General features: G+C 38.6%; 1 protein-coding gene across 2 annotated transcripts; it reads left to right on the forward strand.

The window, feature by feature from the left end:
* Nucleotides 1-715: 715 nt before the first annotated feature.
* On the forward strand, nucleotides 716-9,845 carry PRL (prolactin). 2 transcript variants are annotated; one of them, XM_016208492.2, is made up of 5 exons: nucleotides 716-840; nucleotides 3,169-3,353; nucleotides 5,199-5,306; nucleotides 7,328-7,507; nucleotides 9,654-9,845. In XM_016208492.2, exons 1-5 carry the CDS (start codon nucleotides 813-815, stop codon nucleotides 9,843-9,845), a joined length of 693 nt encoding a protein of 230 aa, XP_016063978.1. In that variant the 5' UTR covers nucleotides 716-812. The 2 variants fall into 2 exon arrangements, with proteins under 2 accessions (XP_016063978.1, XP_016063979.1); XM_016208493.2 differs by having other exon boundaries at nucleotides 813-840; nucleotides 3,172-3,353.
* The last annotated feature ends 8,669 nt before the right edge of the window (nucleotides 9,846-18,514 follow it).

Raw genomic sequence — 18,514 nt, forward strand, 5'->3', positions numbered from 1 at the left:
GCAACGGTCCTTCCAGTATCTACCTCAACTAATTACTTCTTCTGTATTCTTGACATTTAATCTCTCCAAGCCTCAGTCTCTTAATCTGTAAACTGGGGATGATAATATAAATTTACATATATGGTAAAACCAAAAGAGATAAGCAAATAAAAGTGCACATTTTAAAACAAAGTACCAGACATACATATAACATCTTTAAAAAGACAAAATAATGTCTAAAAACAAGAAAAAAGTGAGGGAAATGTAAGGAGGGTCTAACGAGGAACTGAAAATCCGATTTTCTCAATCTTTATTCTATATTTCCTGGTGTTATCTGTGTAAGTTTTGAAATCTTGACTTCACCCAGCAAATTTGAATGAAAAAAAAAAAAGAATGACCTTTGATAATACCCGAGACACCTGAGTGAAATATAACGCTTTATTCAAGAAACTGCAGAGAAATAAAGGTAAATTTCAAAGTAAAGGACTTCTAGAGTTTTACAAGTCTTTTAACCCAAACTAGTTCCCAGATCTTACCTTCATTATTTTTCTCATTTCCTTTTGGTCTAATTAATCAAAATCCTTCTTAGAATGTTCATTTCTGGCCAATATGTCTTCCTGAATATGAATAAGAAATAAAATACCATTTGATGTTTGAAATTATGGGGGTAATCTCAATGACGGAAATAGATTACTGGTAAAGGGGAAGAAAATACTTATTAAATATATTCATAAAGATGTCATAGGCTTATAAAGCCAATATCTGGGCAAGAGAAAGCTGTGGGACTACCAGATCTTCTCTGGCGAAGGGTGTTTCCCGAAATTATCACCACCATGGACAACAAAGGATTGTCACTGAAAGGTATGTGCAACAAATCACTGAGTTGTTGGCTTTATCAGTGCTCCTTTGGGGACACTAATCTGAAATTTTAGCTAATATTCTCTTAGCAAGAGGTTTTGGGTTCAAAGAGTTTAGAAAAGCTATCTATTCACTGCTCTAAAAAGCAATTGTATATGGCACAATAGAATAGAACAGTGGTTCTCAAATGGAGGAATCCTTCCAGAGACATATCATTAATGTCTGGAGATATTTTGGGTTGTCTTAATTGGGGGGTGGAGTGTTACTGGTACCTACTGGGTAGAGGTGAGAGATGCTGCTAAACAAACTACAGTGCACAGGAGAGCCCCTAGATCAACAAATTATTCAGCTCAAAATGCCAATAATGCCAAGGGTGAGGAATCCTGGACTGGAATAAGACCGAAAGTGTCTTTAGGTCCAATTTATCACAACTCCAGGAGACAGAGACTAACATTTTCTGGATCCCGTTATTTGGTCAAGATGAGTCAACATGATAAAATTTGGATGCTGAAGCCTTAATGTAGACAATGATCACAGAAGTGTTTCTTATAATACTTTGTTGATTGGGTTTAAGCCAAATGACACTTCAAAAGGAAAAACAAGCTAATAACAACTAATCACCTTTACTTTCTTGGTTGACCTTTGCAAGAAGAAGAAATTAGTACAACCATAAAATTTATATGAAATGAAGAACAAAAATAGTTATCAATTTTATATTATCTCAGACTGTGACAGCCTTTCAGATGATAAATGTACAGATAAATGTAGTCAGAGTTAAGGAACATCTGTCTGGTTATGAATTTCCTAGAACCAATATTCCAATTTATCTACCTGCAAAGCGCTTTTTATTTGTACCTGTAGACAAATTATCTATCCAGCTACATTTCGTGACTTTAATGTACAGAAAATCAACTTTTTGGAAACATCATGTTTCTAAAAAATTAGAAGTCTATTATATGAATCATCTTACAGAATTAATATTTTTTATTTTGTAGCTAAAAGTTGTTTAGTAGCATTCTATACTAAATATCTTTTGGATATTTTTAGGTATTTAGATTTGGATATTTTTTCACACAGAAATCTTTAGCATTTGCATAGTTTTATCTCAGACACATCCAATTCCATTTATTGAAGATTCCTTAAAAATTTAGTTTTCTGATCAACACATTTTAATATCAGATATTCTTCTGGAGCCTTTTGATGTTAAAAAGTGATTTTCATATATTGTTTCTTTCCTTTTGAAAGTGTAAATTATTGATATGTTAGAGGTCCACATCTGTCCAGCTGTCGAGATAGCAAATTGATGGCTAAATCCTCTCTGATGGTTGTCAAAAGATTTTTAAAGTGGGTGTTTTATAGATGGAGCAGGAAAAAAAAAGGGGGTGAAACAAGCTTCTTAGGGCCCTTGTTATCATGCAATGAAAGGTCAAGCACTGTTCTTCACGTTACGGCAAAGGCCTCTGGAAGCACTGAGTCATCACGGCTGCTGATTGCGGTGCCTCCCGCACGCCTGCCGACTGAGAGCACACAGTCTGACGGGCGGGCCCTGAGGGCGTGATGAGATGACGGCACTGGCACCCGCCTCTTCCACCTGAGAATAATGGGACTTAGGGAGAATCCCTTAACCTCTCTCTCGGCCTCTGGTACATCAGCATAATTGGATGACAATAATGAAAGCCAAGGCTATCTCACCGGGCTATTGTGAGACAATTTTTTTTTAATGTTAAAACTTCTGGCTATGTGTCAAGCAGACGCGTGGGGTTATTAAAGGGAGTTAGGCGATCTAGGCTACAGCGTCACATTTGATGTTAGCACGCTCGTCATACTCGACGTTAGCCACCAGTCAGGCATGTGCTATTCTTATCAGTCAAGGAGGTGAAAGAAACAGACCAACTGTGCTGTCCTTGACACTTCAGTGTCAAAAACGCAAGCGTTAGTCAATAGAGTGTTAAAAAATTACAAATACCAAGATAGCCTGGCTGCTGGACGTCTGCAGACACTCCCAAGACACCAAACTCTCTCAGAGAATGACTTAAACACTAGGGCTCAGCATTAATTTAAGCTCCAAATGTTTGCAAGGTGTAGAAGCCCTTCTGGGAGCAGTACAAACACGCAGGGACTAACCTACTTCTCCAGCTATATATCTGTGCAAATATAATTATACATCCAAATTTACACAGCGGGAAGTGGTGCTTCTTCCTCACCCCAGCGAATGACAGTGCCAAGTCCCGCTGAGGGCACCGTGGGGAGACAAGGCCGTCCTCCAAGGGATGACTTGTGACAACCTGGGCGGAATAGATCATCTGAGAACGGCTCCTGTTTCTGTTTAAGCAGGGTCACTCCTGCTCCCGCTGCTGCTGGTGTCCAACCTGCTCCTGTGCAGGAGTGTGGCCTCCCTGCCCATCTGTCCCAGCGGGGCTGTCAATTGCGAAGTGTCCCTCCGAGACCTGTTTGACCGAGCCGTCATCCTGTCTCACTACATCCATAACCTCTCCTCAGAAATGTTCAGTGAGTTTGTAAGTACCACGCTTCTTGCTGCTTCCCAGGAGGAACCTCATGTGAATGACTGAGCTCTATCACTCTTTAAACCAGAAAGCCACATGAGCCAAAGTTGAAATAAGGCACCTTACAGGTCACAGGAGGCATCGGCGAGTGACGTGTGAAAGAAGAAAGGGACAGTTTCATGAAATCCCAAAGATTTTTAAAGAGTATAATATTTTTTTTTAATTTCCTTTCATTCATTTTGTTTTTTAAAATTTCCAAAATTTTTAAGCAGCTATATTAGTTGGTTTCGGCTGCCATACACAATACATATAGACTGGGTGGCTTAACCAACAGAAATGTATTTACTCACAGTTGTGGCGGCTCTGAGATCAAGGTGCCAGAATGGTCAGGTTCTAGTAAAGCTCTCCTTCCCAGCATGCTCTCTCTCTGTCTCCTCACATGGAGGCAGGGACAAAAGGAGGGGAGGACAGGAGAGCCAGAGGAGAACAAGGCTGAGAGCCAGGGGACTCTCTGGTGTCTCTCCTTATAAGGGCAATAATCTTACTGGACCAGGGCTTCATCCTTATGACCTCATTTAATCTTGATTACCTCCATAAAGATCCTACTTCCAAATATAGTACATTAGGGGTTGGGGCTTCAACATGTGAATTGGGGGTGGGGTCACAGACACCTGGCACAAAAACTTTTATATAGGGCTGGGGAAAAGGAAGCATTGATTTCTTGTCCTTGGATGTTGGGTACATGTTTCCCAAGGCATTCTTCACTGCAGATAATCAAATAAATGAGAACTGCGCCACCATGAATTGGATGGATTGGACAAAGTTAAACTAAGCTGAATGCATGTTAGGAAAATAAACTAATAATAATAGTTAGCTTTTCTGAAACTCAGAAATGCTACGAATTATTGTTCTAAGATTTGCAGTGTATGGGTTTAGAACTACAATAGAGGGATTTGTTTGGAACTGGAAACAATTTTTCTCTTTCTGATTAAGGTACTTTGGAAATTGGATGTTAACTCTTCTAGGTCAATCAAAGATCAGACGATGGATTAGAACTTCAATAAATCAAAGCGTTTCCATGAAGAATGTGGCTTAATGTTTGTAATAAATGTGTATTTATATAGTTCTTTTTATACACGAACTTTTCTTTCATCTTACACTTTTGACTGGCCATCTTTTGTCTTCCACATCTTCCTAGTAATCTCTTTAAATTTCCACAATGTTTGCTAATGATTAGTTTCTTTTTGTCAATATGTTAGCTATAGATTTTTCTGTTCTTAGTCCATTGGTTAATAGTTTCTGTTTTTCTGACTTACCATTTCATCATGGGCAACAAATTATATTCTGCATCTATGATGAAGATGGTATAGTTGCATGGATTCAGAGATTAGTCAAAGAAAAGCTATAGTTTTATAATGCCTGTTAAAGGAGTATATCCGTTCTGTCCCACATAATCAAGAGATTAAATGGTTTAATATAGGTACATATGCACTATCACATTTGGCTCAAGTACTAAAGAAAGATGATTCTTAATAAATATTTAATATTTCATATATTTTTATATTTTTAGTGTTTGTTTTCTGGATAGTAACATATGGGGAAGATAAAATTAAGGGGAACAGCAAAGAAGGGGAGAAGTTGGAATTTAGAAAAAGATTGAAAAAAACAACTGTTTATAGAGATAATGGAAAGAAAAAGTAAGAAGAGGGCAACTTTCTTAATTCTTCAGTTTTAATTTTTTACGTGACTCTCATTTTTATAAAATTATACATCTATCAAATGTGTGACTCTTTTGGTGATGGATTCCTTGATTCCATGCCCAAACAACCCTAACTGGGTTTGCTCTATGACTTTCAGGATAAACGGTATGCCCAGGGCAGAGGGTTCATCACCAAGGCCATCAACAGCTGCCACACTTCTTCCCTCCCTACCCCTGAAGACAAAGAGCAAGCCCAAAAGATCCACGTGAGTCTTTCATCCGGGTTTCTCAGCAAAACACCTGAGGCAGCACATTGGCATTTCTATGCTGTAGGTTATTAAAGGCATTACAATGGGTAATGGTAATCGCGCAAGCTGAGCAAAGAGGAGAAAGAGTAAGCCATCGTGGAGAAATTACATTATGTAGTTGGTGAATTATCAGTAAAATCAAAGGCTGACTAAATATTGCAGCAGGAAAATAAATAACAGGTCTATAAACTGGCCATGCAAACAGGATGTTAACCAACGCTTAGTCCTAGGACTGCAGATATTATACTATGTGAAAGTGTTAGCTGAATTAAAGTTCCATGTGTAAAATACAAGGTTTGAAAAATTCGTGGATACGTAAGACACACAAATGCAGCTTTATGTATGACAGGAGCTCCTGCAAGGACAGCGTTTCACATTTCGGGCCACTGCACCGTCTGAGCCATCTCTCCTGGACTTTCAAGGCCCTCCCTCGGATCCTCCTGCTTCTCTGACACCTACTTCGTTCTTCATTCTTTACACTCCCCCCTGCCACCTCTTACTTCTTAATGATAAGTCTCAGCCCAAAACAGGTCCTATAAAATAATGTTTTGTTTCTCATGACTTTTGCCTCTGTCCTGATGACAGCAAAGTCTTCATATCAAGGCCCCATCGTTTATCCCAGCTTCAATTTTATTATTATTACCCTCTCCCTTCTCATTTCCTGCCATAACCACAGTTAACATGATTTAAAAGATACATCTTCACATATGCAGCCTTCGTAAATGCAAGGTATTCTCTCCTTACAACTTTGTCAGTGGTACTGGCGTTCTTTCTGCCTGCTAAGTTCATTAATAATAATTATAGTGATGATAATGATAATAAAATAAAGGAAGATGGTGAAAATGAGGAGGAGGGAGAGGAGTTAAAATGTATTGATAGCTACTACACGGTCAGACACCTTACAAAGCACTTTATGTGCATTACTATATTGAATTCTCATATAAAACCCTGTAACACACGGTGCTGTTATTACGCTCACTGATAAGGAAACCATGGCTTGGAGAGCTGATGGAATTTACACCAGTTACATGGGTAGTAAACGGTGCATCTGGGCTTCATCCAGTTCAAAACTCTCTCTCTTGTTGTTATGCTACAATGCCCCTGGCAAAACTATACTGCCATCCACTACATGGCTTGTACCTCTTTACCGTTCCTTTCTCTCAGATCCATCCCAGTACACCATTCCATTGCAATTTCTATTTGACTTGTCTCCACCCTTCATTCCCCTTCCCACTAGACTAGTACCTGGACATCAAGAAAGCAAATATTTTAAATCAGAGGTGATCAGCTCTTTGGAGTTTCTTGCACCATCCTGGTAATAGCAAACCTGTGAACAAAACATCAATTGTGAATTCCTTTAAAGCTGTTATTAAAGATAGATATCCCTGTGTCATTTCATTAGCCTGAATACGTCAGTAAATACAGTGCTCCGAGAGCAGCGTGGGGGTAGGGGTTGGTATAGATTGAGGAGAGCATGCATACCATGTCTTCTTATTGTCTCTTTGTTCTGATTTTGTAAAATAAAACTACACATCACAAATCAATGCATTAACAAATAATTTGATTCATTAATATGAATGAATCCTTAAATGATAGGATTTGAGCTCTTTGTCATTGACACTGGTGGAACTTATGAAGTTCCAACAAAACTCTGGTTTCTCCCCATGGACAAGCAAAGCAGTCAAATATAAAAAGAATTCTCTGTGTGGGCACATGGTAGAATTTCAGAAGAAAAACAAAATTATTCGTGTTATAAATTAGAACTCCCATTAAAAGAAGTAGCTACTTAAATAAGGCAAATTTTTTAAAATGTTATCAAAGTGTAAGCCAATAGCTTAAATTTTATATTTTTACAACTTGTACCACCTACAAACAGCTTTACATATGCGTGGAAATAACAAAGAGATATTTAGGTCAGCCTCTCTGAGCAAAAATCACATGTAATCCATTGTTCTATGCTTATTTTAATGGTTACTTAGCACGAAGACCTTCTATACCTGGTCCTCAGAGTGTTGCGCTCCTGGAATGAGCCTCTGTATCATCTAGTCACAGAAGTACGTGGTATGCAAGAAGCCCCAGATGCCATCCTATCAAGAGCCATAGAGATTGAGGAACGTAACAAACAACTTCTTGAGGGAATGGAGAAGATAGTCGGCCAGGTGAGCAGCCTCCTGACACTTGTTTTCCCTGTTAAGGGAAGAGGTGAGCTCTGTGAAGAGGAATGCATTTGGAAATACCTCACTTTGTAAGAACATTTAGGCATGTTATATTCTACACCGCTATTAAATAAAGCAAGAGCCAAGTAATACGTAGTGATAGATTTTACTATAAGTGAATCTTAGCATTCCACTGTCATATCTGACAGGTGAAGACTTCCCTACACTGCAGACAAATCCATCCAAGCCTGGGCCCTTCTTGGGGACAGGCAGTTAAAATAATTTCAAGGGAAAGAGAATAGAATCTGCAAGTGAAATGTTTTCCTCAAAGTATTCTAGGATACCTGTTATTAAAATTCTGCAAAGATTCTTTTTCTTTTCTCCCCACACCAAAGCATGAGGGGAAATGGAGAAAATAGAAGATCAAGATCAGATTGGATGGCGTTTACCCCCCATACCTCTATCCACTCTTCTAGACATATATGTTAGAGAAGGAGGTAGATAGAAAAGATGAGGTCATGGCGTCAATGCTGTCTCAACAATCAGTAGATTTTGGTGGGTTACAAAAGAAGGGGGGTGTCTTTTCTGAAATGTTCCTTATTTTGTAATTTATAAAGGGTTGCATCATCCTACATCTTGTTTTGGGGGGCTCCAAGAATGAAACTCATACATTGCATTTAATCTCCCCAAATAATTTGTCACATTTAGATTGAGGTAACATTTACAATATATATCTCCATTTAGATGGGATCATTTCAACAAGAGTGAGGTAATATCTGAACACCTTTCTGAAGTTCTCAGGAATAATGTACCATCTAAAGAAAAATATATGATTATAGAAATAATAACTGGAGCATTTTTATATTTTTCTTATTGTGTACAAAGTACACGTTATCATGTGTCATTTCGTCATTTTCATAGGGAAAGAATGTATCCAACACAAATACAAAGCACATTTTAGCCTTGGGACATAAGAAATAAACACCTATTTTCAAGTGATTTTCTTCATTACTCTGGGCCTACTCTCTGAGGTCACTAATTTGTTCTATATTGCATTTTTTTGTTCTTTTTAAAAAAACCACATATTCATTTATTCTTGTTCATATCATTGTCTCTGTTTTGTCATAGGGGTCAGGCACCAAAAAGAGGGAAAAATGCAAACACACACACACACTTTAAATTCCATTAGGAATCTCAGGTTTAAAAAAATATTTTTACTGTGCAGGAGAAAGTTAGTTTAGCCATCAGAATCTACAGTCACCCCACATTTGTACCTCCTAGCTCTCCAGACTAGCTGACAGCCGGGTTGTCAAGCTGTTACTAGGCCTCTCAAGTCCCCAGGGACTCCCAGCAAGCAGAGGCTGCCAGAGCTCTGAGTACCATGTGCTCCTCCTTCACACTGCTCAGTGGCCTTTTGTTATCACAGTTGTGCTCCCACCCACCACTCACCCTCACTATTGGTGGGTTGCTGCCAACTCCCCCTTTCTCATAGGCACTTTTCCCAGAATCTCCCACTCCATTGACCTTAAAAGAAAGCAACTATCCCTCATTAAAAATTTGGGGGTTATCTGTCCTGGGTGCATTGTGAAAGTCTCCTGACTCCTTCAGCAGATCGTCTTAGTCTTAGTCGTCACTAGATAATCTGCATCTTAAAGTACAATCCTCATCGTTTCTAGTGTCTCTGGTACATATACTATAGGGAGAATAGAATCTGTTCAAAGCAGGAAAAAGATCAGTGTAATTATTGTGACCTCTCAGAAGAAATAAAGTACATAGTGCACATCAGAGACAAGAGTCAGAAAATGAAGCGGTCCCTGAAGTGAGAGAACAGAGGCTGGCTCTTCCATTGTCCCTTTGTCACATTCAGGTCTATATTCAAATAGCAACTTTCTGGTTCTCCGCCTAGCCATTCCTGCACAAGCACACTTCATCTATGATCACAGACATGTGAGAACACTTACACTTGAGTTGTGCTTCTAGTTTTAAAACTATAAATAGATTTCTGATACACTGGCTCAATAATCCATGCGTGTCTGGAGAGTTTTTCATTCATGTCTCTTTCAGGAATCTTAATTCAACAATTAGAAAGAACAAAGATAAGCCAATACTGATAATCTTAATAATAAATCACTATCCTTTTGGTTATTAGGTTCATCCTGGAGTAAAAGAAAATGAGGTCTACTCTGTCTGGTCAGGACTTCCATCTCTGCAGATGGCCGACGAAGACGCTCGCCTCTTTGCTTTTTATAACCTGCTCCACTGCCTACGCAGGGATTCACATAAGATTGACAACTATCTCAAGCTCCTGAAGTGCCGAATCATCTACGACAGCAACTGCTAAGCTCACATCCATTCCATCTATTTCTGAGATGGTTCTTAATGATCCATCGCATAGCAAGCTTCTTTTAGTTTTATAGCTTTTTAATGCATGCTTGGTGTAATGGGTCTTGTCTTAAAAAATAAAAACTGACTTCTTAGAGATGTCAAAATCTAAAAAAGCAATTTGTCAAAGTTTCTTATCTTCATTTAACAGAAAATCAAAAGAAAATTCATCACCATCATTGAGAATTTCCTATTAAAATGTGTCACAAATAGCAGAAGCTAGCATTACAAATAAGACAATTAACAGCTGACTTTAGAATCACAGTAAATCATTGTGGGTTGAGTTATCAGAATCAAAGAATTTGATAATTATTAATCATGCTGGTATGCTAGCAAGAAGATTGAATTCTCAGGATTCTTTATAAAAGCCAGCCATATCCTATCAGCTAACTTTCACAGTGCTATGACAGACAATTTAAGTACTATGAAATTATAATGCACCCAAGTAGCATGAGGTTTACTAAACAGCCGCAAATTATTAGGATACTGTCTTAGTCTGCTCTGGCTAATACAATAGACTGGGTTGCTTATAAACAACAGAAATTTAGTTCTCACAGTTCTGGAGGCTGGAGTACAAGATCAGGGTGCCACCATAGTCAGGTGAGAGCCCTCTCCTGGGTCACAGACCTCTCATTATATCCTCACATGGCAGAAGGGGCTAGAGAGCCTTGTGGGTTTCTTTAATAAGAGCACTAATTCCATTCATGAGGACCAAATCTCATAACTTAATCACCTCCCAAAGGCACCACCTACTAATATTATCATCTTTGGGGATTAGAGTATCAACATTTGAATTCTGGGGTAACACAAACATTCAGACAGCAGCAGATACAAACACGAAATGGCCTTAGCCTTCTCCAGTGGCTGTCTTTAACCGTGCTCCACTGAATTCCCATCTTCTTAGTACCGTCTTGGGTACATTCCATATGTTTAAATCACTCTGGGTCTAACAAGTCCAGTCCAGACAGGTTTCAGCTCCACCCCATATTCAGCCTCTAATGTTTTTCTCTCCCCTATTAAGGTTCAGGAACCTAATGGGGAAAGTAGATGTGGTCTCCTTCTGCACACTTTCTTTCTCCCTCCCTCTCCTAGACCTCATTTCCTCTGGCGATGCTGGTTGGGGTACAGGATGAGGAGAGATGAGAAAGTCTTGATGACTTATGTGGTGCTTTTTTGTCTTCTCATTGGTGACAGCGATTAACCTTGAACTCCCTCTGAGTGGGAAGTGTCTCTGTTGTGATTTTCCAGGACATCCACAAATCGGGACACTGTACTCTATAGCTTCTGTATCAGGAAAATGCTCTGGCTTGATTCCTCCCCCCAGCCCACAGCTCTGATATCTGCAGCATTCTCCACAGCCTCTTCTGCTGTTCCCTAGTCCCAGGAGCACCCTACTGCAGAAAACTGGCTCAAGGTCAGCCAGCTACCAACTGACCCACAGGAAATTCAAACCTCATAACCACTCTAAACAACTGAGTGCCAATACTACTGGTTTGCTTCTGACCCCTTCCTGGGGTCTCTTAACAGTTCTCTTCTCCACCTCTTCACACAGACACAGAAGGGGTCAGAAAGCTGGATTCATAAGCAGATATTAACCTGAAGAATAAAATGCCATTCTCTCCCTCTTTTAGATTCAATGAATAATTATCTCTGTTAATAATTATCTTTGAGAGTTGGCCTTATAAACGTTCTCTACTCGGTCACTGAATTACAGCACCCTCCTCATACACTTAATCTTCTATTGATTGAGACTGGAGAGGGGTGACTAGATTAGGGCAGCTCAGCTTGCTCGACTGTGTCTAGACAGTCTGGGATGAGGGCCTATCTCTTGCTTGCTCTACTTAGAAAGCTAATGGTATCGCCAGGCTGTTTTGCAACAGTTTTAGGGCTTTAGCAGGATTTCCTAGACAACAGACAATAGAAAATATTCCACCCAACATACTGATATAGATGAAATAAAAAGGTAGACAGAAAAGAGAATAAAGAGGAAAAGAGGAAGAGGAAGAGGAATGGTAAGGGAAGGAAAAACATGAAGAGGAAAACTGAGTAGCAGACATAGTTTTGTGAAGGATGAGTTGCTATTAGAATGCTTTATTTGGTGAAGACCTAAATTTTTATATGCTAAGAGCAAATATCTCATATTTTTCTTTTACCTCCCTTTCATCTTCACTCTTCCTTTTCCAAAATATCATTTTGTATTAGGAGTATTCTTTGTCCTTCATAATTGAATTGCAATAGCTCTAGAGGTGAGCAGAATTTAGCACCTCTTCAGGTCAGAATTCAAGACAACTTTCTTCTGCCATGCAAAGAAACCTTTCCCCCACATATAGAAACATTGTCTGCCAAACCCCACCTCTTCCCTCACAGCCAGGGTTATTTTTATCTGAGTCCTGCTCCTGCGTCTAGATGTGATGACCCAAACCTTTCAGAGTACAACAGAATACTGTGTCCCAAGCCAATCTATCAATCTCTCCCTTTGATCCTGCATGCATGCAAAATGCCAGCTTTCTCATATTTCAGCTCTCTTCTTTTAAAAGTCATGGGAGTATGGAGAAACCTTTCTGCACTTTCTAAGCCATTTATTGCTGAAAACATCTAACTCTATTGAGTCACCCACTTAACTTCCTTTTCTTCAATATCTAGATTATTTCCAACAGAGACGATGGTATTTATCAGCGGTGAAAACTGTCAAAAGGACAATGCAATGGTATGACACATAACTTCACCACTAGCCCACTTACATCTTCATGTATTCTTCTCTTAAAAGCTTATTCCAACCACAAATTTAAGTTTTTAGATAAATAACTGAGGTGGTGATATTAAAAGGCTTCTCCCTGCTTGACCATAACATATAAACTGAATACTGTAGTTTTCAGACCAGATTGAGCAGAGCCATAAGTATTCTTTAGAGTCAGCAAGGGGTAGTTAGAAAGACGATATTTGGGAAAAATAACCAGAGTGAGTCTATCTTCCCCCCTCTTTTACAAATTTCCATGTAAGATTACATTGGAAGAAATGGCCCTGCTATAGCAAGAACAACAGCAATTGTTACAAAAAAGAAACAAGCAAATAAATGGAAAAACCCTTGAAATTAATCGCATAGATTAGTAAATCATGTGTTGTAGGTAAGAAAATTCTCTATCTCACAGAAGTTTGTTCTCAAGTTGTAGAGAAAGAGAATGTTTCCTAAACATGCAAAAAACTATACTACATAGAAGAGGGAAGACAGCATAATGGGAGATGCTAAACCAAGAGCAAGAGTACATTAAAGAGCAGCTAGGAGCATTTGGACATGAGAACAAGGAAGATTTTGGGAGTGACATGATTGTGATGGCTTATGATGGAGTTGTGAAAGGTTTTGGGGATACTGATAGGCAAAAATAGAAAGATAACATATTTGTGAATCCATCTAGAAACATTTTATGATATAAGTGTCTCCTACATCCTGAGCAAAAAGGACTGAGATGTTGACATATGTAGCATTATGAGGTACCAGTGAACAATCAAGCTTGACCAAAACACAAGAAATGTTCATTTTTTTTAGCAGACATGTAATACCTGTCCTGATTATGCTCCCATGATATGCTCCACACATTACCATAGGATAAATAATGGGGAAAATCATTTTTAAAATTGTTAATGTAGTTTGGAGCATCATTTATGCCAATTTGGAAAGTTTATAGTTATTCTACAAGGCCAGACAAAATCAGGAAATTTTAGGGCAAGAGAGCAGTATGTCCAGAATTGGAAAATAGAACATGAATCTGGTTTGGAGGGTTGTGGAAGTGTGGGACTAGTAGAGAAAAAGAAGCATTCCAGAAATAAGTTGGAATATTACTATGACACTCTAAAAGAAAATTAAAAGGGACTTTGACTGGAGGAAAGAATAAAGAAGCAATAGATGTGAGAAATCGAGGAACAGCAATAGGACTCTACTATGTAGAGGGAATGAGGCAGATATGAGTCAAAAAAGCATCCAAGAATATGAGGCTAGACAACTTAATAAATGATGGTAAAGTCAAAGACAGAAAGGGACAGAAGATAAATTAAGCTTTTGTCCAAATGCATTTGAACTTTATTTTCCTGTATTTCATTGACTTGGCACCAGAAATCATCAAAAACATTTGTTACTTTAGCAAGTCACAGACATGAGTACGTTTATCCACTTTCTCTGAGAGTTTCTAATTCCTTCCTCCTAAATCCACTCCTGTTTACAGTTTCTTCATTGTCTTACTCTCAGCAGATGGCCAGTCAATCACTAATCCAATAAAGAATTAAAAGTGTTCTCTTCTAAGATAATATTCATATTGAAGGACCCTTGAAAGAAAAGCTTTCTAATCCCCTAAAAATAAAATTCTAACAGTGGAGTGACTATTACCCAGAAGCATCTTTCCCAAATGCCCAGTAAGCAGTCATATAGGACTCTGCTACTTAGAAATCTGTGCCAATAATTATTACCTATTTTGATAGTAAAGATAGAAAGGACAAATGAAGCAACAAAGGCACTTAAAAAGCAATGCATGTACAAGTGGAAAACATGTCCTCGCTTGCCCGCCATACCAGAGTGGTAGGAGCCAGGTGAGCTTCACCAGGGGTGGCTTCTTCGGTGAAGGCTCTCTGTGATTGGCACTGAAAATTCTTATTCAACTCAACTGTTTAAACGTGATCGGTTGATTCTAAGACTCAGAACCACTCATCCCACTTAAATACACTAAGTCAAAAAAGGAATGTACTTATTGGATATTTGAAAGTTGCTAAGAGAGTAGATCTTAAAGGTTCTCATTACAATAAGAAGAATTGTAGCTGTGTATGGTGACAAATGTTAACTAGACATTGTGGGGATTAGTTTGCAGTGTATACAAACTTCAAATTATTATGCTACACACCTGAAACTAACATGTTGTATGTCAATTAAACCTCAATAAAAACAAATAATAAAAATTGAAAAATAAATTTAAACTTTTTTTAAGGAATATACTTTTTGGATAAAGCAAATCAACTAATACTTTTTAGTGTGTTTTTTTAAAGGTACGTTCTTGCTAGCATATTGGGTGTAAAACCTCTCCAACTGCAGTTTATTTTTATACTAAGAAAGAGAACAGAAGAGTGACCTAACCTTGTAACATTAACTGCAGAAGACTTGAGCTACAATAACTAATAATAATAAAATAATAATAATAATAATAGTAATAATAAACTAAATCCTAAAACTCATAGGCTAGCCCCATACTGTGCTATTGGTTATTAAACAAATATTTAGTTAATTGCACTTCACCCAGGCACTGTGGCTCTGTTGTGGTGACTGATTCTCATTAATGAGCAAAGCAGACTGACACTTGCCCTCATGAAACTTCCATCTATAGCTTGGAGAAGACAGACAACCCACAATAAACATGAATACATTACATACAGGTTTCCCTGCCATCTGAAAGTAGAGTGTTCCTAAGATACCTTTCATAAGCCAAAATGGCATAAAGCAAGGAAGCAATTACCACTACTTTATATGGAAATTTTTTTGAGCATTCTTGACTCAAAATTCAACGCACTCACAATGTCTTTATTTCATTCACTGTGACTGAAATGTTTCATTATGTCCAGTTTTATGCTAAGTGTAACATCCTTATGAGCTTTCTTGTTTTTTTCTGATACCTTAGAACACATCTTGCTAAGGGATGCACAGAATAAGTCGAGATAAAGCACAGATGCTCAAGGTAAGTCACAGAAATTCAAAGCTATGGTAGTTTGATGCTGAGTGTAGTTCCTGAGGAAGGAGCTTGGCAGGGCCGCTCTCGCTGCTCTGCTCCGGGTGAGAAAGCTCCCTCTGTAACTGCTGGTGCAAAACAAACACCAAATGCTATTTTCGCTTTTCACCTTTTTTCATAAAAGCAAAAGTCCTCTCCAGATTTCTTTGTCAGCAAAAACAGGCACTAATGTAAGCCTTCATAAAAGCGAAGTGACATTAACTCATATTTTCAAAAAGCAGGGATACCTGTAGTAGGTGATCTGTGCAATGGAAAAAGGAAATAGTGAAGCAGAGTAAGGAGCTCAGGGCATAAAGGTGGGAAAAGGGGAGGGGTTTATAAAGGCAGATTAGAACCCACTGAGAGCAACAACCTTGACTTTCCTCTGGTAAATCATGCAAACATATGTGCTCCTTGCATTCCAGGTTCAAGTTTTGTCCTGTTCAGCCAGATTTCTTCTCTTCTGCACAACTTCAAAAATATTTCTTTCTCTGAGGCTCTAAGACAGATAGATGTATGTTATTCAGTCTCATGCAAACATAAATTTTCTGAACATTCTGCCTCTCTTAGGTTGAATTGAAAGATTTTATTAGTTATTTTGGGGAAAACTCCGCAAATTAAGTAACATTTTATGCAGAAAATTGTGACAATCTTGTTTCCTAAATTGTTAATCTCCAAACTATTTTGATTTTACAGCACCCTTTCAGTGCCCCAAATTATATATTTTTCAATGTTACACATGTATTACTACTTTAATATATTATGGCATTTAAGAATATAAATAAATAGAAATAGAAAGGCTGATATTTTCTTTCCAAAGGCATGAGAGCACTCACATTTAAGGCCGGTGGACTAATGGATTCTGTACACACACACATAATTATTCCACAGTTGTTAATATCATGAAATAATTTATTTTACGTACAATTTAAATCAAAGCTCACAGAATGCCACAAGGGGCAGGGAATAAAATTATATGTGAATATCTCCCTTCATATGCATCCATAAAATTTTGTGATCTCAATTAAATAATCACCATTAGCCCTTTTATTTCATCAATTCATCTATTTCTAAATAGTAATCCAAATTTTACAATAGATTTTTTTCTTCAAGGGTTTAAATCTCAAGGCATGCGAGAAGCAGAGTAATGGCTTACAAGAATAAACAAAATGTAGTGTGGTTATCATTATATATATACATCTCCATCTGTATAAAGAATTAGTGAAAAAATACAAATGACTTAAAATTGGACGAAACAGAAAATGTACTCACTCAGAGATAGATGTGCTTATTGTCTTCAGCACACTTCAGTCCTCACTGTCATAGATAGGTTCTTAGAACTAATGGGAAAATGACATATCACGAAACCAATTATACCAAAAGCTAATTGATATAAACAAGAGGGATGTGCCACACTAATCTTACAATGTAAAGACAATGAAGGATATGCTATTTGCGGACCTTATGTACTTCCTCTGCCTCCCTGGCTCCCAAAGGAAGAGGGCTCCACAACTTCCATTTCCTTCTGCCTGGTGTGGAGTTTTTCCTCCACAACTTCCTTCATTAAAATGTCTTCCCTAGGTAAAAAACAGACCTGGGCTTCAGTCCAGACAAGATGGTATAGCTATGTTTGTGCCCACTTCTCAACAGGGAAATAACAGGCCACGAAAAGAGATTTCTGATGCTTGATAAGAAGATGAACTAGTTTGAGACCTGAAGACTGGAGAAGAAACAAGCAGTGCCCAATACAAGAAACTGACCCAGACCCAGCATTCCCTGACCTCCAACGTATCATCCGAAGGCAGCCTGGGGAGGGTCATTCCTTCCTGGAAGGACCCTGGATGAATACCAGGTGAGCTGGACTGAATCAGGAGAATGAATGGGGGGAAGTGCTCTCCTGTCAGAGACTTAAGGCCGTCACATAGCGTGAGCAAGAGACACCACACAAGCAGTCTGACCTGGAAGCCAATATGTCCCCATGGGCCTGTGACCCCCTCTGGAGGACACCTGTAAGGCGGTCCCACCACAACAAGCAACTCAGCCAGGAAACATCCTCTGCCCACCCTCCCAGGGGAAGAAAGATCCTGTCAGAACAAGTGTCTGGCCAAGAAAGCTTCCCCAAGCCTGAAACTCCCTTTCACACAGGGGACTTGAGAGTGGTTGTGTAGAAACAGCAGAAGGAATCAACCACACAGGCAGCAGGGCATGGAATGGCTCTTTATCTCTAAGAATCTAAAACTCTCCTCCTCTGCCTGGGGACACTGGCGCAGCTGGGGGCACTGGTAGGGGATCATGCCACAAGTTCTGGCTAAGAAAGCCTCTTTTTCCCTAAAGGCTCAAGTTCTCCTCTATCACCTAGACACTGGAGGTTTAGCCTGAGGAAACTACTTTTGCTTCCTCAGGCAGCACCATCAGGGGCCAGGGGAAGCTGAGCAGCATCAAATAAGTCAAACAGATTTATCTGTTCAAACATTAAACTGACAGTGGAACCAAAGTCAGGAACTGCATGCAAATCTGAACAGTGTGACTTTCTGCTAAAACAAGATTTAAATAGGATCCCAGAGTCTTCAAACATAAGATAAATTGTCCAAGCAACAACTGAAAATGATTGTTATACCAAGAACCAAGAAAATGAAAACTTGAATGAGAAAAGACAACCAACCAATGTCAACACTGAAATTAATCAGATGTAATTATCTGACAAGGGTTCTTAAGCAGCCATCATAAAAACACTTCAAGATAAATTACAAATTCTCTTGTGTAATTTAAACCTGTGTAAATTAAACAACGCATATCTAAATGCTCCATAGGTGAAAAAATAAAATTTCAATGTAGTTAAAAATTACATAGAACTCAGCTTTAAAAAATGAAAGCACAACATATCAAA

Source organism: Miniopterus natalensis, chromosome 9 (assembly GCF_054644295.1).
Source record: "Miniopterus natalensis isolate mMinNat1 chromosome 9, mMinNat1.hap1, whole genome shotgun sequence".
NCBI lineage: Eukaryota > Metazoa > Chordata > Mammalia > Chiroptera > Miniopteridae > Miniopterus > Miniopterus natalensis.